Source organism: Papilio xuthus, unplaced genomic scaffold (genome assembly GCF_000836235.2).
Source record: "Papilio xuthus unplaced genomic scaffold, Pxut_1.1 DF828142.1, whole genome shotgun sequence".
NCBI lineage: Eukaryota > Metazoa > Arthropoda > Insecta > Lepidoptera > Papilionidae > Papilio > Papilio xuthus.
The window spans coordinates 6,295,518-6,318,932 of record NW_013530507.1 but is presented as its reverse complement, the minus strand read 5'-3'; the positions used below and the strand labels follow the sequence as shown (position 1 = coordinate 6,318,932).

Sequence of the window (23,415 nt, the reverse complement as noted above, 5' to 3'; positions counted from 1 at the left end):
AAGGGTGAATACATAATATTTAACAGTTACTCGTTGTGTCTTCTCAAAAAAATCTCTACAATAAATAAAAAAATGTTCATAAAAATTGATGAATTTTCTGCCTATGTTTGTTGTACGTTTGGATGATATTTATAATTGTTTTTGATAGTTGATAAGAAACAAACGCATTTATTCTCATAACCCCGCTTATACGATCGCATTCTTCGAAAGTAAAGCTCTTCCGAAAGTAATTGAACAGTCAAGGTTTACAATTAAATCGATGTCATCTGATAATATGCAGTTTAATACTTTAAATGGTTTTCGGGTTTTATATAAAAGTGTTACATTGGGATCGTGGTCACATTACATATCCAAACTTCTTTGTCTGCACAGAAAACCATCTAGACAACATGAAATTTGTAAGTTTTAATTTTAAAGTTTTCAATTCAAAGAAATTTGAATGAATAATTCAGGATAAGTACTAAGAATCTATCAACTTATTGTCGTTTTCTAAATTTATAAGTCAAATAATTGAATATATTAAAGCTTACATTTATTCTGAATCAAAACTTTTTATATTCCAGATTGTTTCGTTCACCATCATCGCTGTGGCGACAGCAGCCAAGCTTCCTTCAAGTAACTATCTACCTCCTAACCAAGGAAGTTCATCATCAAACAGTTATCTACCACCCAATCAAGGGGGTAATATCGGTGGTGGATCTTCAGCCGGTGGTGCTTATGATACAGGGAACAGACGCCCGCAGCAAGAAATAGAAAAGAACGCTGTTATTCTGCAACAAAATCAGGAAATTGATGAAAATGGTAAGTCTAATTTTTATACCCGTAGAGTAGTACATTTTTTTGTTTGAGTATAAGAACGAGGAATGATAGTCCAAAATAATAATGAAAAGGTACAGATAGGAGTAGCAGGTGCATAAAACTGACTGTGTACAAGTATGCAGATTCGACATTATTCTAGCCCTAGTTCCCCATTTTCAATTGCTTAGTTTGGTATTCCTCCTTGATAAAAGTGTAATATTTTAGATTATATAAATAGAAAACAGTCTATATATAAAAAAAGCGATTGCTGGTCGTTAGTCTCGCTAGAACTCGAGAACGGCTGAACGGATTTATATCATCTTGGTCTTAAAATGTTTCTGGAGGTCTAGGGAAGGTTTAAAAGGTGAGAACTAGTTTGTAATATTTTTTTTCTGTTACTCTTGCCAGGTTTCCGTTACTCGTATGAAACATCAAACGGTATACGCGCTGAAGAGGCGGGCGACGCATCTCAAAGTCAAGGAGGTTTTGCATACAAAGGCGATGATGGGAACGTTTACTCCATAACATTCACAGCGGGAGAAGGTGGTTTCCGTCCTCAAGGTGCTCATTTACCAGTTGCTCCTCCAACACCAGAAGCTATACTTGCAGCATTGGATCGCAATGCTAAGGATGAAGCTGCTGGGATATTTGATGATGGTAAATCACTCCCTCAACTTTGCTGTAACTTTTATATAACTTATGTAATGTGACTTGAACTAGATGACTTAGTTCATTATCTAATACAAGGGACCTTTGCTTCCTAGTTTTAGACATTAATAATTAGAATCCTTCGAATGGCGTGCTTTCATTACAAAGTCAAGTGTCATAATGATAAGTGAGGGGACATAACCGTCGACATTTTAGTAAGGCTAAGGTTGCGCCAGTACACCGGCACAGTGTTGGATTTTCTTACTAACACAAGCTTATCTAGAATACTTTGTTGGACATTAGGAAATAAAATTTGTGAAATTCTTCCTAAAATCCAGTTTGACCAAAATTTGTCTGTGATTTTTTAAAAAATAACATAAGCAAATACTCTATGATTTAAAAAGTTTTTTTTTACAGGTCAGTATCATCCGGAACAATCTGGCAATCGCAGACCTGGCCAAAGCGGCTATGGAAGTGGTTCATCTGGCTCTGGAAATTTTAACGCCAACACTGGATATACTTATTGATGTAAAAATCATTGAAATAGAAGAAACAAATGAAATAGACGTTCAGTTATTTAATAAATAGAATATTTAAAACCACAAACAATTTTGATTAATTTAGAATTATTATCGTTTGCTAAAACTGAGAAGTAATTCAAAGATATGTGTGAAGTCAACCAACCCGCACTTGGCCAACGTGGTTGACTATGACCTAATCACCCCTAACTTAGGGTAGGCTCCGAACCCCACGGTGGGGACGTATAGTGAGCTGATGACGATCGTCTGCAATATAAATATGATTGTCGTTTGTTACTTTTGCAAGAGTTTATTTAATTTGAATTAAAAAGATATTTGTTTTGAAAAGCAATGAATAGATGGCGCTATTTCATCTTTAGAGCCTTAGTCAGTTGGGTTGATTGATTTTTAAATTAAGGTTAGGTTATTTCTCAATAGAATTCTTCTTGAAATACCTTATTAGATGCTAATCCCAAATTTTTGTTGTGTTGTAGACATTTTGCCGATTTTATTTTTTGAAAGGAATAAGGTTTTTATTTAGTTTTAAATAGGATTCAAAATAAAATATCAAATATACGAAATTATAAAAAAAGATTTTATTCATAGAATAAATAATCGCCTCATTTTCTCACTGGTAATCGATATGACTATGGTAATACATTTTTATCCAATATTAAACACTATAATATGATCACGCACGCTTTCTTAGATACTAGTAAGGCAGAGAAGATTGTTATTATAAAGAAATTTTCACTCAAAAAATATAGAGCGAGCATTTTCAAAGACGTACAAAATAGATCAAGTTTTAGTCAATAAAAAAAGACAAAATATGGATTTGAAAAATTAAAGTCAATAGAAAATGTAAAATTAATTTTAAATTATCTATTGAAAATAATAATTGAAGTCTTAAAGGAAACAATTTCTTAATTCATTTAAGAAATAAGAATCATTGTATTCTCAAATACGGATTTTCTTTACAACCAGTAATAATTGGTCGCTCTAAATTTCGAATAAAAACTCCTTTAATATCGATGATAACTTAATACTGGCAATTGCTAAGCTTAGAATTTGTAGGCCTGTCGGAATCCGGTGTTCTGAGCGCGGTACTGTTGTTGCTGGCCACCACCGTATTTACCCGGGTTGTATTGACCTGGAAGGATAAACATATTTAGTATTTTTTAAAAATAAATACAGTTTAAGGAGATAATTACATATTTTTCAGTACAGTCGACAAAAGAAGTTACACCATCTAAACCTTTGGATAAATTTAATATGTTAAACGAACGAGGATTGTAATAAGCTTAATATATTATTATATTTAATTAATAGAATTTCCGTCAATTGCTCAAAGTTAATTGCAGATTAAACAAATAATAGTTCTTAACGAGCTTACAAACCTTTTTATAATGAACTCCATAAAAACAAAACACAATCTACATTCCTCATTAAATCTAACTCCGCAAATCATAATTTGAAATCTTCTCATAAACATAACCAACAAACAACTTACCCTGAATATGGTAATTTAAACTTTATTACTATTAGCATAAGATAAATGAAGGTGCAAAATAAATTGGTTGTCGGTTCTATAAATGTGATTCAGAGTGAGAGGTCATTGTGCAATACACAAAGGTCGGTGCAGTGTGTAACATCTTTGAGCCTAACTCCTGGTGCAAGGACAAAGACCGTGTGAAAACGGATGCGGCCTATTATTTTAAATTCCATTTTTTTTTTATCGTAAAAGCAATTTTATAAAAATGTACCAAAATATCCTTAGAAAATAAGTATTATTTAAGTCCCAAATGTTAATAGAAAGAGTCTAAAATATTTAAAAGCTACTCCAACACAGTTGGATTCATCTGGTTTTTACATTTAGGCTAGGCTATATACACTGCTTCGGGAATTGGACTTAAAAATAACAAAACAGACGTATTGAAAAACTCATTTTTGAAGTCTGTTAAAAATGCCAAAGACTGCCGGCTGTAGTAGAAAAGACTGAAGATCCCATCTTTACATTCTTCGTAATATTTTTTTTTCTTCATAGCAATCTTAACTGCCAGATATATATAGCAAAAAAGCAAGTCCACTTGTATCATCACCAAGACTTGTTCACAACAGGCCAGTGGTGTAAGATGCATATGTCGGCGTGGTGTAACATGTTTGCGGTCGCACGATTGTTATTTGATAATAACAGATAACCGCATTGTTTTCGGACGTGTTCAATTCGTGATATAGTCTATTCAATTATCTTTGCATAAATTCTTCCCAGACAGACAATTATAAAAATAATGAATTTACGAATTAATTCATCGAGCATAAGGTCACTAGTGAAAGATTCTAGACATACAGCTATAAGGATACTAGCTGTTGCCGTGACTCTATCCGAGTGGAATAAAAAAAAACGTAATGAGTAGCCTATGTGTTCTTCCAGACAATGTTCTACATCTATGCCTAATTTCAGCGATATTCGTTGAGCAGTTCTGGAGATACCTTCAAACAATCATCCATCCATGCACACATTCGCATCAAGATCGCAATGATCTAAACGTTATAATTTCTAAGAGAGCTCCATTTTATCCATTAAAAGAGTCATGTTTTTCTACTACTTGATATTGCAAATAAGACTTACGTATATTCAGGCCATTATTTTCACATTACCCAGCAATTGCGTCGCAATATGGGCGGTTTAATGTGATAGGTCAGCCGGTTAAGCCGTATAAACGACCAGAGGAATCGACTAGCTGTTATTTACGATGTACTTTGATAATAGATTTGATAGAAATTGCGAAGATTGGCAGAGATTTTGATTATTTGTGTGTAGAAATTTAGAGAAATACTAGCTGTCGCCCGCGACTCAGTCCTCGTGTTTGTCTAAACAATAAACAAATAAATTTAGGGGTGGACTACCCTTAACATTTAAGGGATGAAAAATAGATGTTGGCCGATTATCAGACCTACTCAATATGCTCACAAAATTTCATGTGAATTGGTCTAGCCGTTTCGGAGGATATGGGAACGAAAATTGTGACACCAGAATTTTATATATAATATTTAAAGTGACTTAAGTGGGTTTGGGTGTAAAGCGGGCAAGCTTTGTAAAGAAGTAAGACATGGATATATGAGCTTTAGAATTACGGTCTGGCTAATACGCTTGTCTAGATTCATAATTAAGTACAATCAATCATTGAGCTGGAAACAGTTTGAACAAGCGTTATGCAAATCTTTATAACGCTTCAACGATTGAAGCATTGTAAAGTGACAAACAAAATTCCTTGTTTAATTATGAAACGTTGCATATCTTTAGTATGAATATTAACTTATGTATATATTAAATGGGTATTAATTTATAGTTTTAACATTTTAAACTAGCTGTTACCCGCAACTTCACCCGCTAGGAATTAAAAAAGGTATATTAGTAGCCTATGTCTTCTTTCAGTACTTTCAAACATCCATCCATCCACCCATCTAAACATCGCATTAATAATATTAGTAAGAAGTAAGATTAACTTAAGATTACTTACCATCATCAATAATACCAGCGGCCTCATCAGCGGCATTCTGTGCTAGAGCCTTGAGGATGGCCTCAGGAGTGGGGGGAGCGGTAGGCAGATGCGCGCCCTGGGGCTGGAAGCCAGCTTGACCGGCTGAGTAGCTGATTGCGTACACCTGGCCGTCATCACCGGTGTATTGAAAACCACCTTGAGCTTCAATACCCTCGACCTGGAAATTGGAAATTTTGTAGAATAATATACAAATTTTTTGAATTCAATCATACTAATAACTAAGAAAAATATTAATTTGTGTTATACTAATGGTCATTTACGAATCTCTTGTCTCTGGGTTAGATAAACTGTATTTGCTTTGAGTCGATTCCATAGTCAACTTCAAAAAGTCAAATCACTTTCGATAAGTCATGTGATTGTTGCGCGTTAATTTCATACATTTATGAAATTTATGGAATCGCTTCGAAGCGAATGCATTTTATCTAAACCCTCTAGTACTGCATTAGCAATATTTTTTGCCCGTGTATATTTTTAAATATTGTAGTATTATAATAGCATTAAGGTATTCTTTTGTTTTATTACAATTGTAAAATCGTTTTTTTTTAATCACGCTGTACAATTATTCAAACTTTCGTGAGACATTATACTAAACTGATATAAAAAAGTGAGGGATAGGCCGCGTCCGCGAAATAATACCAGCACTACTCATCCTGATGAAGGGCCCCCGATGGGCTCGAAACTAGTCGGTCTGCCACAGGACGAATATACGTGAGTGTTTAGCCGTTTTTATATAAGTTCACGCTGTACAAATTTATTGGAGTTTTAGTTAATGATTAAATCAATAAATATCACAATCTTACTATGTGATATTATATTTCGTTCAGTCATTCAAGTCAGCTCGATGTTTCACATATCAATTTCCTCTTCCTAATGATGATTACATCGACTTATTACGAAACTGTAGCACGTTGATTCGTTATGCAAATGTTAAAAAGATTACAGTCAAGGCCTATAATAATAATATGAGATAAAAAAAAAAAGTTCTAAAAAAGAAAAATTTACGATTTTAAAGAAAAATAATTTCTTAACTATAGTATCTTTTGATTTCTTAATAATCTTTTTAAATATACTAATAGAAAAATATCAATGGTATTTAAAGGCAATAAAAATTGCAAGGTCAAATCTCACAACGATTTATTCTTTAACAATGACGTCACAATCATCCTTGCACTAGATCTGACATGTGACAGATTAACAGTGAGTTTCTGAGCCCAAAATCCCACAAAACTTATTGTTTGTGATGACAGGGATGACAATATGTTTTCCATAGACATTTTGGTCTCATAAACCAACGATTAGTGCAGATATTAACAGATGATTAATTTCATCATCATCAGCTCACTATACGTCCCCACTGAGGGACTCGGAGCCTACCCTAAATAAGGGTGATTAGGCCATAGTCAACCACACTGGCCAAGTGCGGGTTGGTTGACTTCACACATATCTTTGAATTTCTTCTCAGATACGTGCAGGTTGCATCACGATGTTTTCCTTCACCGTAAGAACGTCGGATAACTGTACATATGTAAATCGGAAATCGAAAAACACATTGGTACATGGCGGGATTCGAACCCAGGACCTGCAGATTGCAAGTCAAGTGCTTGACCACTGAGCCACCGACGCTGTCGGATGATTAATTTAAATATAAGTAATTACTAGGTTAACATAAACCTTCACATCCTTTCAAAAATGATTTATATTAGAATGTATAATTATATCTACAAGTAGGTCGTTTGCATAATGTACGCGACCTTTCAAATATCGGTCGGCAGAGGTGGCCACTGCCCTTTTCATCTTTGCAATCTAACACATGGGATCGTCTTTGAATAGGGTGACTACGTTTTAAAGTTTAGATATGACATTTATTTTTTTATTTATATTTTGTTATTATATTTTCAGACATTTTAATATTATTTAATATTGGTCAAATATCACACTCTTAAATTAAAATTATTAATGAAAACTACAAAACTTTACGCGTCTATTCAAATGTTTATCATTAATTCTCTAGGCTTAATTTAGAAACAAACATGCACTGGACCAAAACCTTTATTCTTCTTGTTTATTTACTGCAATACTAATTTAAAACATGTCATTATAAATACAAGGTAAATCATAAATCATAAAAAAATGTAATTTAAATCGAGGCCTAGTCCCACATAATTATGTTGACCCTCGCGCTCTGTACAGGTGCGTCTGCTGGCATGTCATGATTCAGTTGATCTTTGACCTGCATTAACATTTTATTTATGAGATGCAGACTCCTGACATTTATTGACATTTTTTTCCTATGTAAATGTGTGTAAATGTCTACTCCTAAGACCTAAGACTATTATAGTGACTAAAGAACATTAATGACAAATGAAAAGTTCTATATAATTTTGTCAAAAAACGTTAATAATAATTCGTTCCGTTATTGACTAGTCTTGGATTCCTTATGTAACACTACAGTCTTTTTACCGTGGGTTTCTGAGACCAAAATGCCCGTTTAAATTAGTGAAGAACATTACATTAAATAATTCTACAAATTATTTAATTCTCTTTTTGATTTGACATTATTTATGTATTTTAATTTTTTAGTGTTCATAAAATGATTAATAAATTCTTACCTCCTGTCCCTGTTCTTCAGCTTTAATTCCATTCTCAGTTTCATAGCTGAATCTGTAGGAATCTTCCTTGACGTCCGCGTCGTAAGCTAGAATGCGGGCATTCTTCTCTAACGACGCCTGAGGCCTATTGGACTCGTAAGTTGGCGCGAACGCTGAGGCGGCGAAGCCGATCAGGGTGGCGATGAGTATCTGAATTTAATAAGAATAAGAAGCTTTAGTATGTGTATTCATGGGGTGATTTATTTTTATTAAAGTGCTAACGACATAGTTGCAGGAGATGAGAAGAGTAAAATTACAGACTATTTAAAGCATTGGACAGGATTATGTCAAGCGTATGTCGAGCAGTTGACCGACACAAGCTGATGATTGCTTTGTTACTTAAGCATACTTAAATATATTCGTAGTATAAGTAAAACAAATGAATAAGTCAGTTTGACCATCTCATTAAGTACTAAATTAATCATACTACATAAATTCCTTCATTCACCAAATAAAGGCACGTATTCTTAACAATCGAATACATTGTTTCTCATTCGAACAAAAAAAAACATAAACAAAGACGAAATAAAACGGTACGACAGTACTGCATTGTTTTTAAATTGCATCTCTTTACTATGCATTTATTATGCGCAGTTATTTGAGTTTATCAAAACTGCATCGCATCTTAAAAGGCATTTACGATGGTATTCCACTGGTGCATTGCAACATCTTAATGTCCTTTCACATAAAATCATTTAGGATATGTCATTACGCAAAAAATGATTAAAATGAATCAGTAATGAAGTAAATTTTTATAAGAAGGCATATTTAATAATATTAAAGGCTTCAGATGAGTATCATAGATCATCTCAGAATAATATCAGAAAAAAACTAAAGTTATGTAATTTATAGGGCCAATAAGATTTTAGTCATCATCAACCTATCCTTGTCTCTACTGAGAGTCGTTATGACATTTACTTTCCCATACATCTCTATCAGCTGTCCTATCTTTCAAATATTTTTCAAACAATCCATGTCTTCCATACATCCACATTCAAACTTACTTATTATATAGTAAACTAGCGGACCCGACAGACGTTGTCCTGTCTACACGTCTTTAATTTGAATAAATTATTATGAAGTTAATATTTGACGAAAATTGTTAATCTAAACCATTCCCAGATCCCCTTGAACACACACAAAAAATTTCATCAAAATCGGTCCAGTCGTTTGAGAGAAGTTCAGTGACATACACACTCACAGAAGAATTATATATATAAAGATTAGCTGAATTACTTTAGCTATTCAAAGGGGGAACGCTACCAGTATCTTCGTAACCTTACCTAAAGGGATTTCTTATAATAATATATTTTTGTTAATTATTCATTTAAAATATTTTATTTAATATCATAGATTTAGGACTCGTTTAATATTAATTTTCAACATAATAAACTTTATCAGAACAACTATTATAATACTTTGATTAATTAAATGTTAAATATATTATGTCTCATTCCGTGTTCACGCATCACTGATATGTTAGGCAATATTTAAAAGCATCAATTAACCAACATAATTGCCCAGACGTCTTTGTGTAATACTCTGTTAACGAATTTCTAGAAACGTTGACTAATTTTTATCTAAGACAGCTGAATCTTTTTAACGCAATGAACTGCGAAATATAGCATAATATATAGCAGTTATTTTTTTTTTTAATTTAACGTATTGTAAAATGATTTACTTAAAGTTCTCGTACTTTATTTTTAAACTTGAGTTTTTTAATAACTTACAGTCGCCGGCGACTCCGTACGTGTGTTTAATTTCCAACATCCATCCATCCATCCATCCAAACACATTTATAACTTTAGTAAGAGTGAGATAGTAAAATAAATAAAGAAAAAACGTAATATAAAAAATTAAACTACAGTATTAAATTAACAAAAACATAATATTATAAAAAGCCTAATGAAATTTTAAAAATCTCTGATAATACTTCGTTATCCCTTAGTTTTTACTTAACAATGATATTAGCTTAGTGTAATCTATGACAAGCTATAACATTGAATATAAAAGTGGACTCACCAGTTGCATGGCGATGTTGGTGCGACAGGTCGGAGGTGAATTCTCGAATGATGTTAGTCGTAGCTTCCCTCCCCTATTTATACGCACCGCAGTATGTTACAAAATTCATACATTATAATGAAACTACTTTTCCTAATAAATAAAATGAACTTTTGACATCTTTTTTTTTCGGTTTGAACATTGATTAGATATTTCGTAGCAATTGTGTTTTAAATTCTAGACTTTTTAAAATTTGGCTAGATTTAAACGTTTAACCTTTTGACCTAATGGAAGAGATAAAGAAGTGATAAATAACTAAATTCAACTTCGTCGTATTAACTTTGAGTTTCCTTAGATTCAGTAAATGTATACAAAGGGACTACTTATGTAGATACTATACGACTGTGAGTGTGAATGTTGGTAATGAAAAAAATTAATGTGGGAAATAATTTAAATGATTGATATCTTTGAACTCATAATTTGATTATTTGCAAATTTTAAAGGAGCATAAAATGTTTAATTTAATTATTTTGTGAAACTATACAAAACTATATATTATAACTCAAGAACGCCTTTACCGATATAGCTGAAATTTGTGAGGAGGTAGCTTAGAGCCAGGAAACGGATATAGGATACTATTTATTCATTTTTTTCGAATTTACGTCTTGAAGAGCTGCTTTTTATTTAACTTACATTATAAATGCGAATGTTTAGATGGATGTGATGTGGATGGATGGATGGTTGGGTGTTTGATGACATCTCTAGAACTGCTGAACGGATCTCGATAATACTTGACATAGTACGTATGAAACGTAGTCTGAAAGACACATAGGCTACACTAATTAAGTTTTTTATATATTCAAGCGGACTACTAAGCGGAGCTACTTTATTTATATTGTGTTTCTTCATATAGCATTTATATTATGTATTTGTAGAGTTATGAGTTTAGTATAAAAGTGTTTATATTATTATTTTAACTTAACAAATAATCTTGATAGACTACGTAAGTTTTTAAATTTGCATTTTTTTCATTAACATAATAGTGCAGGAAATCTTAATTTATTGTTTAAGATAAAACAAAAGAAAGTTTAAAAAGAAATAAAATTACGAATTACTTTATTAAATGATATCCGGATTCCTTAGTAAATGTACATGGTAACGTGTTTTTTTTGCGAGGTTAACTGCACAGATAGGGAGCTTCTTTACTTAAGGCTCTCATTTAATAAGTTATTATTTTCTTTTTAGTTGCTTAAAGCCTTCGAAAATATAATAGAAAATCTTATATCAGACAAGATATGTTTTACGTAATAGTTAAACAGGGGATAGGGAATTTTAAATGCTAACGTATGAATGGATGGATGTTTGTTAGAAGGTATCTCTAGAACGGCTGCATATATCTCACTGAAATTTGGTATAGATGTAGAACACAGTTATGAAGAACACATACGTTTCTTAAGCCAAGCGAACGGAGACGCGTGCGACAGCTAATTATAAATAAATTAAAAAGACTTCTGCAAATATCGAAGAAAAAAATGTTATGTTAAAAAATTGATTATAAATGCAATCTTACAAATATTATAAATGCGAATGTTCAGATGTATGGATAGAGGTTTGAAAGTATCTGCACTACGTCTTAACGGACCTAGATGAAATTTTGCACAGATGTAGAGCATAGTCTAGAAGAACACATAGGATACAAATTAAGTGTTATCTTTATTTCGTGCGGTCGTAGTCGCGGGCAATAGCTAGTTATATCTAAAATTGATAATGTATGTTTAGTAACACAATTAACTCAATATCTTAGTTTAATTTTCTATTATTACTATAACTGTTATAGTTATGGTATAAATAAAATGATTTTGACCTTATATACCTCATTTTAGATACCATTATAAATAATCTTTTCGATTTAGAAGCATCATTCTCGAGGTTGTATTGCGTGAGCGAATAAAATCTAACGTCTTGTATTACCATTTTTTCAGTTCGTAACGCACAATTATTTAACAGTTCGCTTGTTTGTTTGTTTGTTTGTGAACGTTTAGTATTACTAAAGGTTATTGGAACGTAGGTATAAAATATTTATTAGATGCATCTTTATGTTACCGAACAATTGTGAACTTAGACATATTGGATACTGTTGTAAAATTTACAACTGTAACAATGCCAATTAGATAAATCTACTAATACTTAATACGATAAGTTATTTAACTTAATAGGGCTACAAAAACCTAAACAAAGTATTTTAATAGACAAATTACAAACTACTAAGAAATGAAGGGTTATTTTAAATGATACATTAAGACAAAACATGCTGCCATTTTGTAATATATCTAGTCCGATTACAAATGAATAAAATTTAGTATCGTTCAGTGGCACAGTATTTGATTATAAAGTTAATTTGTGTGTTTTAAGATATTTCCACATTAGGAGTGTCTTCACTGGCTATCTGATTTACGATAGTTTATACGCAACTTATGTGTGACTAGTTGTCGCCCGAGACTCCGTCTGCGCGGTAGTAAAAAAACTTAATTAATGGCCTATGTGTTCTTCCAGATTATGCTCTATAGCTATGCAAATTTCAGAGAGATTCAATGAGTTGTCCTCGAGATACGTAATAACATCCATCCATCCATCTAAACTTTCGCATCTATAATATTTCGTTAAAAAGCGCTGACTACAAGCTTTAAGCATACTTCTATTTTTTTTTATTTAAAACTCCAACATAAAATACGAATATAAAGTTAAGAAAAAAAATCCATAGTTACTTTAGTATGGGACATCAGTTACTGTGCAACACTCATATTACCGCGCTTAGGATCTCTCATGGTTAATACTAAATGACTCTGAGTTGAACAGTAACATTTGTTCAAGATAATTTAAACATAAAAATAACAAAAGACGATCCTAAAAAAGACGATCGTGGTTCTACAGCCTTCACCTTTGGGCACGGCATTTCCTTTTGACATACCTACAATGTATTGAATGAAATACCTACATGAATGTTTAGAACGATGGATAGATGTTTGATAGAAAATATCTCCAGAACAGCTCAACGATATATAACGAATAGATGTCGTACATAGTCTGGAAGAACGCATAAGCGTCATAGTTAAGTGTTTCTTCCGCACGAGCGGACTCGCGAGCGCCAGCTAATATTATAATACATTATTAATCTAATTTATTTTTAAAGGACAGCAGTTCATAATAATTATTAGGTCTCTAATTAATGACAAAAGACGGAAGTGAAAATAATGACGTTCACCTATTATTTTTTACAAACTGTATTTAACTTCGACAAATTTGCACTCTCTGATTACCGGTTAAAGGCCCTTGATGACATCTTAAGGGCCCTTATGTCCCTAGACTATTAGGGCCTAAGGGTCTCGCTAGAGTTCGAGTGTATGCAGACCCATTTGTAACTTAATATTAAATCAGTTAAGCTGGTTTAAAGTGACTTCTTTTGATATTATAGTATTGCAAAATTATGATTCAAGTTTGCAATAGAATTATTCTTACGCCGCAAGAAGATCCTGTTCTTTCCTTGATTAATCGATAATAACATAGTACATAAAGCTAAGGACATACCGGACTCAGTATTAATAATCCGTTATTATATTTATATTATATTTATTAAAAATAAACTTAATTAGTGGCTTTTGGTTCTTCCAAATTATGTTCTACATCCATGCTATATTTCATCGTGATTCGTTGAGTCATTCTGGAGATACCTTCAAGCAAATATCTATCCATACATCCAAACATTCGCATTTATAATGAAGAAGTAAGATTTTCAAGTCCAAAAACTGTTTAATGTTAAGCCCAGATATATCAAAAACTGTAATGAAGAAAATAGTCTAACTAGTTTTTCTCGTAAATAACGATGTGTCTTACGCTATATTCGAATTCAAATAAGGAAAAAATAACAAATAAAATTTCCCATAGCCCTTATTTGTTTATGTTTACACAGAAGATACGATTTTTTCTCATTGTTTGTGTTAATTCTATACATAATCTTATTATACATTTATCATTGTACGAATCCAAATATAATTAAAATCACACGCTTGTCTTACCAAATGATGCAACAAAATAGTTTAACAATTAGCGGTCTACGAAAATTGAAACTAAAGTAAATGAAATAAACTGCGAAAATAGAAAAAAAAACAAATTTCAAATTATGTCAAGTGGTTAATACTCGAACTAATTACTTGAGTATTGCAAAATATTTAATATCTCCCATTTATTCAATATAGCAATAATTAGTGTAAAAAAATACGAAACGGTCGATATAACATTGTATACGTATTCTTGAATGATAAACTTTTAATAACTCTCATAGCATCGTCAACTTAATTGTAACTATGTCCTGGACGGAGTGACCCCATCGGTATTTAATTCAATAAATTATCGACTAGAACGAACAAATGAAGATACTGGTACAACTGTTTAGCACTGACCTTTGCGTTCCTTTAACATTCTAATGCCCATCCGTGGTAACAAACGCGCGTACCGTCAACAAAAATGTTCCAATCATATACGGAATTGATTTTATAAAAATTAAAGTAAAAATACATTGATATTACAAGAATTTGAATTTTTAAAAGTATTTGAAATTCGAATACGGAAAATTAGTTAAAAAACAAAAGACGGTTGTGGACGCGCAGTTGATATATGTAGCAAAAAAGATTTGAAGTTATTCTAATAATAAAAAGTACATCAAGAATCTTACTAATATTATAAATACAAATGTTTAGATGGATGTTTGTTTGAAGATATCTCCCGAATGGCTTAACGTATCAACCTGAAATTTGACATAGACGAAGAACATATCCTAGAAGAAAATATAGGCTACTTATTATGTTTTTTTTATCCGCGAAAGGAGGCGTGGGCGACAACTATTAATAACAACCTTTTGAGTCAACGATCTTAAAGAAAATCTTTACTACCATCACGTGAAATAAGGCCATAATATCCTCGTTTGGTCGTTTATTCTTTATATATGTGCTTTTGTTCACTTACAATCCGCCAGTATTTTTTTGCCTGCCAGTAATATTTCAATTTTATGAATATAATGTTAGAGCTGTCAAATCTGACATTTCCATGTGTAACAAGTTTGCGCCATGTTGTTGTCTATGGTACATACTTACGATGACGCGTAACGTGTATATAATGATGTGATATTTCAATAATACTGGATTGCAGCTTGTGAAGGTTAACTTTGTACTATTAAATAATTTATGGCTGTTGGTATGCAATACCATAGCTAAGAATTATGTAGATAGTCTAGACAGACAGAGAGTTTTTTTAGTGGAAAATGTTTGTCTATGGCTGCGGGGATGTATGAAATACGATGTATTATGTCAAAGGTTAACATTTTTAATTTAAGTTTATCACTTGACAAGGATATGTGGTTCAGTAGGCATAAGTCAAAATAAATTATGACAGCACACTAGCGCCCCACTGTCAATGTCAAAAAAGTGTGACTATACCCTTTTCGTACTGTACATGCCATGCCATGTTTGTTTGCCAAGGTGGCAAATGAGCGAGCCAACTGAAATCGCTGAAATAGCGAAACGACCGTTGTCCATAGACATATGCAATTGCGTATCGTTAATTCAATTGTTAATCGTTGGAGGAGGGGATGCACAGAAAGAAAATATTTTCAATCCACCTCCACTTCCAATCCTTTTTTTATAAGAAAGGCGATGGGAAGGTAAAGAGAACTAAAATGATGCCCCGGGATGCACACATTCATATTTTCTGAGAACTAATAGCGATAGCAGCGCCTCTCATACCTAGCTAGATATCCTAGTTTGAGTGTACACCAATTCTTTACTGAGTCATCCGACTGAGTACAACAATTAATCACTTAATACGACATTTCCTGTAATAGGACAAAACGCGCGGTTCATCTGTGAAAGTAATATTGCTGCACGCTTGACCGCGGTCAATGTGTAGGTGGTCGTTATGCAATGCCATTGCAAACTGTTCGAGATCAAAACTAGCTATGGATTTGACATCACCGAGTTAATAGAGATAGGTTATTTAAATTAATAAGATAAGCCTTCAAAGATGGCATAGACTATAGAAACACGATAGTGGGCATTATAAATTGCATAAAACAAATATATGTAATTATGCAAAATAGTAATCCATAATCTTGACCAAATTCTTTAAACTATTTAATATGAAAGCCATATCATTTTTTTAGAGCGTCGGTGGCTCAGGTGTCAAGCACTTGACTTGCAATCTGCAGGTCCTGGGTTCGAATTCCGCCATGCCATGTATGGTGAGCTGATGGTGAGTGGTATCATCTATTTTACGCTATTTATTAGAGATATTTGATTAATAAATATTTCAATTAAGCACAGAATTCTTTTTAAAAAGGTTATTTGTTCTTTTTTCATAATAATAAAAACTTAAAACTATTATTTTTTGATTATTAAGTTAAGTTTAAGTTAATTACTACAAGCTACCGTTTGTGATTACATGATTAATGGAGATTGCAGCATGTCACTTATTTCGGGCCCCTTCTGCCTCCGAACATTTCGCAACTCTTTATAACTTAGATGTCATGCGCATAAACTTTGAACTTAAGTCAAACAACTTATTTTATACTGTCATACGTCAACGACCTCCATAACACGCCATTTGACAGGCTCTTGGGCTATAATTTTAATATTTAGTAAATTAGCTCTTAGACTATAATTTTAACATTAATTTTTTAGTTGAATTTAGTATCACAAATATAATATGTTGAAAGAAAAGTACTACTCTTCCATACATCTCTATCACCCGTCCTATCTGAATTTACCCTCTTCTTACACAAATCCTCTTTCATACATCCATCCATACATCCTTTGGTATTCCTTTATCTTGGTCACCAATCTTAGTACTTTCTTGTTTATTTGTTCAACAAATATATATTATTACTAGCTGTCGCCCGCGACGCCGTTCGTGCGGAGTTAAAAAATACTTAATAAGTAGCCTTTGCTCTTCAATGTAATGTAATTTAATCAAGATCCGTTGAGCCGTTTCGGAGATACATCCTAACAAACATCCATCCATCCATTGAAACTTAAGCATTCGTTATAGATTGTATTAGTGAGATTAGTAAGATATATTATAGAATATAACCCCATGTCCTTATTATACGCCAAGTCCCTAAGTTTGATAGATATTTTTTCGATATAAATTATATCCCTATAAAGACCTTAATCTATAATTTAATAGCTCTTTGCACATACTATTATTTATGTGTTTTTATACAGTATTCTTAATTACAGTATTTCAGTTATTAATCAAAATAATGTGAACCAATTATTATGCTTTATTAATAATTGACTTTTTAACTATATTAATAATAAGTACGTATATGTACCTTAAAGCAATTTATTACTTATATTACCAATTTATATAAATTTCCTTTGGAATTTAATAAAGTTTAACATTATTACGCTTCCCCGGTAATATTGCAGCATAAATGTGATGTACGAAAGTTTAAAAGCTGACATTTCAGCTCGCATCGTAAGTGAATTCACGCGTCATTTTATGAAATGTTGCCGTGATATTATGACAGGTATGAATCTACACGGTTAACAATGCAACGAGTGACTAATCATAAATCGATATAATGCTAATTTCACACGAGGGCAGAACAGTTAAGCAGGGCAGTAGAGAATTGAGTAATACAATTGTTTGAACAGATCAGTACGAACAGTACTAACATGGCAGTACTGTTTTGAACAACTGTTCTGCCCTAGTGAGAATATAGCGTAAGGTTAGCTTTACCCGTGTAGGATAACACCGTACCTAATATAATCGACGACCTTGACCAGACGACTCTAATAGATTTGTTCCGATTTGTACTTGTGAATGAATCCTTTCACTCAATAATCATTTGCTAGGACACATTTGAGATCTACATTCTAAAAAGTTAACTCTACTAAAATAGTTAACTCTACTATTTTTCTTTTTAAAATTTGCATTACAATAGGCTTTTGGGATTGTTTTACCAATAAGTGTACATATAATTGCTGTGTTCTAGGGAACGTACGCATACTACGTGACCCGTTTAGGGGGAGGGTGTTAGCGGAGTCTTTAAAATACTACGGTCGGTCACAGGAGAGGGGGGGGGGGATTATATAGTTGCTCTAATACATTATTCACTAGTAATTTAAGTATGCATGCAGTCTTAAAAAAACTTAGAAAAAACTAAAAAAAATAGGTCACGTAGTATGTGTATCTTCCCTTACTTTTTAATTTGCAATTTTTTTTGATTTCATTGTATACGGCATGATTTCAGTTTTTAGAAAAATATTTTTTTTCTTGCATTTCCTTGTAACGTTATTTAGTAAATACATATAAAACAGATTGTGTATTTTTGTGTTTCGAAAATTTAAACTAATATCTTATGGTGCAATATAACAAAACAGTTTCATAAGAACTCGCGAATCTTAGATTCATTATAATCGAGCAAAATGCTCTGAGCGGTTATTACACACTTCTGAATGTCAGTAGGTCAAAGTGAAGGAAACCAATCAGAAATACTTTAAGGCATCTCTCATATATGTGGGGTCAATCACAATGGATGAGAGTGGGTCTCAAATTATTCAATGTACAATATGTGGGATTATTTTCGCATTCCTTTATATAGGATGTTTCATTTGATGTACATTATTTATACTAGCTGTCGCCCGCGAGCATCCTTTAATTTGTAGTAGGATTAAGTTCATTCGTATCCTATGTGCTTTTACAAACTGTGCTCTACACCTATACCAATTTTCATCGAGGTCCATGCAGCTGTTAGGGAGATACTTTCTAACAAACTTCCATCCATCCATACATCCGCATTTGTTTATAATATTATATTTGTTACATAAAGTTTAACCAAGAAATGTTGTCAAAAACTAAGATGAGATAAGCAAAAAACATTCTGCACTATTTTAACTTTCAAACCACTTATGTAAATAGTTTCGTTTTTTATGTATTACGTTTAGAAAATTGTCTGTTTAAAAATGTTTGAGTAGAAACTTACTACATAATAATTTATTTTATTAAAACTTGTTTTATTTCGCAAAAAAGTAAATAATAAAAAATTTTTGCTATCAATTAAGTATCTACCCTAATTTTTCTCATTACCAATGTATCAGCTAGTGATATATGCACTAATGAATAATAAACAAACTCTTTGGTAACTTAATGCGGTGGTTTTTGTAATACTTAGGCAACGTATCAATCAAAATGTCTCTAATAACTCGTTGATGTCTTTATTAGGCGAGGTCGTAACCTCTTTGTTTTGATATTTAAGCATATTATAATTTTAATAAACACTCTTTATATTATTTTAATATTAAAAATTATGCTTATAATAACTATTATGAGAGCGTCGGTGGCTCCGGGGTGAAGCACTTAACTTGCAATCTCCAGGTCCTAAGTTCGAATCCTGCCATGTACCAATGTGTTTTTCGATTTGTGATTTACATATGTACATTTATCCGACGTTCTTACGGCGAAGGACATCGTGATACAATCTGCACATGGCTGAGAAAAAATTCAAAGATATGTGTGAAGTCAACCAACTTGCACTTGGCCAGCGTGGTTGACTATGGCCTAATCACTCTTAACTTAGGGTAGGATCCGAGCCCCTCGTTGGGGACGTATAGTGAGCTGATGATGATGATTAAAAATTATAACAACTTGCTCTTATTTAGCTGTTTTAAAGTCGATTAAAACATTTATAATGAAAGTATAATATTTATCCTAATTATGTGAATAGAAGAAATTGTTAAAGATTTCTTTTTTTTATAATATCTTTACTAATTTACATATTCTTTATTATGAGTGCTTATTTGTGTTTTTTAATTTAAATTAATATAACCTTTATTTTAACTAACTTTTGTGTGGTTAAGAACCGCAGACGTATTTCATTTCAAGAGAATTTGATGCTAAGAGTTTAAATATATTTCAAGTGTAAAATAAGTAGCCCTCATTACTTAGTAGATCTTAAAATTTTGCTTAAATTTATACACTTTTATTTTTTTTTATCTTAAAACTAAACTTTCTTACTTAAATTCTACGTGTATACTGTTGATATATAATGTTATATATTTTTTCATTTACATCGTAAGGTATAATAATAAAATAAAATTTACACATAACAAGAATACATTTATTAAAAAAAATACAAAAACTCAACAAGAAAAAAAAACAAAAATTGAATTCTTAACATTTTAAGAAAAAGACTAGTCAATAGTTAAATCAACAATGATTTTAAATTAAGGAACATCTTAAATAATATTTGTACATTTATCATTTTCTAAGCACTTGATTGATAAAAATCAATGCCTTAGACAAGAAACTTGTCTTGAAGACTGAATTCGAAGTTAAAATAATTCAGAAAAAAATTACAGTATTACTCGAAAATTACCCTAAGAAACGGTTAAGTTAAATAAGTGTTTAAACCCTTTGACCGCCGTTGATTGATATTATAGACGTCAACGTGTTTATAGTAAAAAATGTTGGCAAAAACCAAACTTTACCGCTACACTCAGAGAAATTAATTGGTCACTAAGAACATATAAATTTAGCATGTTTGAGTAAAGTTCAGCAGCTAAAATTTACTTGAAGTTATTTTGAATAAAAGAAAAGGTTAGTATAGTTATGTTTCTTTAAGTAGTTTAGTGGTATCCAGTCTCAACGGCGGATGTTTGCGCTGCGCTGTGGTAATTCTGTTGGTACGCTGCATCATACTGTTGGTATGCTTGTCCTTGAGATACAGCATGTTCCTTGTATTGTCCTGTAATATACAATAAGAAGATGTTCAGATATTATACTGGATATTACACTAGCTGTCGTCCGCATATCTGTCAATATAATATTAATAAGCAACTTAATTAATAGCATGAGTGTTTTTACACATTATATTTTACATCTATGACAAATTTCATCGAGATCCGTTGTGCCGTTTTGCAGATACCGTTGTAACAAACACCCATCTATCTAAACATTCCCATTTATAATATTAGTAAGAAATAATACAGTAAGATCTATCTAGTTTTGTGCGGTTTGTTTCTTCTAAAAAGCAGTTTAGAGGGAACTGAATTTCGTTAATAACAATATGGTTATTCTTGCCTATATATTATATGCTTATTGAATAGTATATGACAAATGTAACCCCATTCACACCTCAGTGAGGACGCATATCAGAGGATTTAGATATTATGAAACTTACCGTCATCAACAATTCCGTTAGCCTCATCCTTGGCATTCTGTTCCAGAGATTTCAAAATAGCTTCTGGGATTGGGGGAGGTGTGGGCAAATGCGCACCCTGAGCTCTGAAGCCATGCTCGTCAGCTACATATTGCACTGTGTACACATGCCCATCATCCCCTACGTATGAGAAAGCGCCTTCAGCTTGAGTTCCGTGAGGAGTTTGACCAACTTCTTGAGCCTTTATTCCTGGAAATAGACGACAAAATTTGTTGTTATAAATTACATTAAAAGCAATTATAATACTATTTTGTATATGTCATGTATATGAGCGTCGGTGGCTCAGGAGTCAAACGCTTGAGTGGCAATCTGCAGGTCCTGGGTTCGAATCCCGCCATGTACCAATGTGTTTTTTGATTTCAGATTTACATATGTACATACATTTGTGCGACGTTCTGACGGTAAAGGAAAACATTGTGATGAAACCTGTACATATCTAACAAGAAATTCCAAGATATATGTAAAGTCAAGCAACCCGCACTGGGCCAGCGTGGTTGACTATGACCTAGTCACCCTTAACTTAGGGTAGGCTCCGAGCCCCTCAGTGGGGACATATAATGAGCTGATGATGGTAATATGTCATGTCATCAACGGAGAATCTTGCTACATCCGTAGTGATCGAAATTGAATCCGAACTTAGCTCTAAAGGTCACACACAGTATACATATTGAGCCTCACATGTTTCAAACCCTACATCACTTTGACTAAGATAATTGAATTACTTGTTATGTAACATATTAATATCTATGTAGATCATCAACTCTAATTGCTATTAATTAGTACTTTGGCAAAGCCTAAACACTTATCGTTGGTTTCCGAAACCAAAACAGAGAAAACAATTTGTTTTAAAGTTAGATATCAGTCTAAGAAACGTACCGTTAGCTTTCTATCCATGGGTTTCTGACGACAAAATCTCGATGTATACATATAGTCATGTCCTTATCTTTGACTAAACAAAGATAAAAATACGTTTTAAACGTAGATTTCGGTCTCGAAAACCCATGGTTAGCCTTCTAAGATTTAGTTACGGATATATCTAAAAATGGATTAATAAAAACACTGTAACTTACCATTTTCAGTCTCATATCCATAATTGTAGTTGTGTACATTGTTCTCGGAGTGATAACTAAGTATCCTCGCGGTCTTCTCAGCTAAAGGTCTACTATTGTATGCTTGGCCGCCTAAAGCATGTGTCTGCTCGTAACCTTCATGGTATTCTAGTCCTGGCTGGTATGCTTCAGTATTCTGGTAGTTCTCCACTTGCGGTTGATTGTAGATCTGACCTGCTGATGCTACGGCCAGTAAAGCAGCGATGGATGTTATCTGGAATCGGATAATGATACTATTAAACGATAGACTGTCCGTTGTTGTTGATTTACTTAGCGTAACAAAAATATTAAGGATAAATAGATCTTTAATTGTATAAATAATAAAAAAATATATTGGAGTCACACTCAAGAGAAAGCGCTATCTTTAGACATATGAAGAATTTTTTGACTGAAAAAATTTTTTTTTTTTGTAAATCACATCTTAAGAACTTTAGCTACGATAATATTAAAGTGTTGTTTTCCATCTTTAAATATTAAAAAAAAAATAATTGATTTAATTACATTTCTATGCAACGTAAATGCTACATAATGGCATAATACGATATTGTTTTGTTAATTAAAAAAAAAACAAAAGAAAAACGTACCAATTTCATGATGACAGTGAATTTGAATGCTCGAGATGTTTGGACAATGAATGCGAAGAAAAAAAGCGCACTTTTGTTTTTATAGTCGAAATTTTGCAGCTTCACGCACGCCCGTATGAAGTCACACTCACGTTGTCAGTAATTTGACCACTGAAAGTGAGGACTTCGACCAAAATTATTTATAATATTAATGCCAATTTTATTTAATGACATGATGCGACTGATAAACCAAGCGATAATAGAGGATACAAATAACTAAAGATATATTGAAAAT

The 23,415-nt window shown here is 32.4% G+C and overlaps 3 protein-coding genes across 3 annotated transcripts; 1 reads left to right on the top strand and 2 right to left on the bottom strand.

Annotated features, from left to right (window-relative positions):
- Window positions 1-389: 389 nt before the first annotated feature.
- CPR16 (cuticular protein RR-1 motif 16) lies at window positions 390-1,973 on the top strand. The gene is made up of 4 exons (XM_013307064.1): window positions 390-398; window positions 564-801; window positions 1,207-1,455; window positions 1,864-1,973. The coding sequence occupies exons 1-4, from the start codon at window positions 390-392 to the stop codon at window positions 1,971-1,973; spliced, it is 606 nt and encodes a 201-aa protein (XP_013162518.1).
- A 565-nt stretch (window positions 1,974-2,538) lies between these two features.
- Window positions 2,539-10,232, bottom strand: LOC106114316 (cuticle protein 3-like). The gene is given in 4 exon segments (NM_001311845.1): window positions 2,539-3,114; window positions 5,486-5,684; window positions 8,137-8,325; window positions 10,198-10,232. Coding segments are annotated over 4 exon segments (486 nt in total). The 5' UTR covers window positions 10,207-10,232; the 3' UTR covers window positions 2,539-3,025.
- Window positions 10,233-20,333: 10,101 nt separating this feature from the next.
- On the bottom strand, window positions 20,334-23,154 carry LOC106114312 (cuticle protein 3-like). Its single transcript, NM_001311827.1, is given in 4 exon segments — window positions 20,334-20,974; window positions 21,410-21,637; window positions 22,519-22,771; window positions 23,142-23,154. Coding segments are annotated over 4 exon segments (609 nt in total). The 5' UTR covers window positions 23,151-23,154; the 3' UTR covers window positions 20,334-20,855.
- Between the last annotated feature and the right edge of the window lie 261 nt (window positions 23,155-23,415).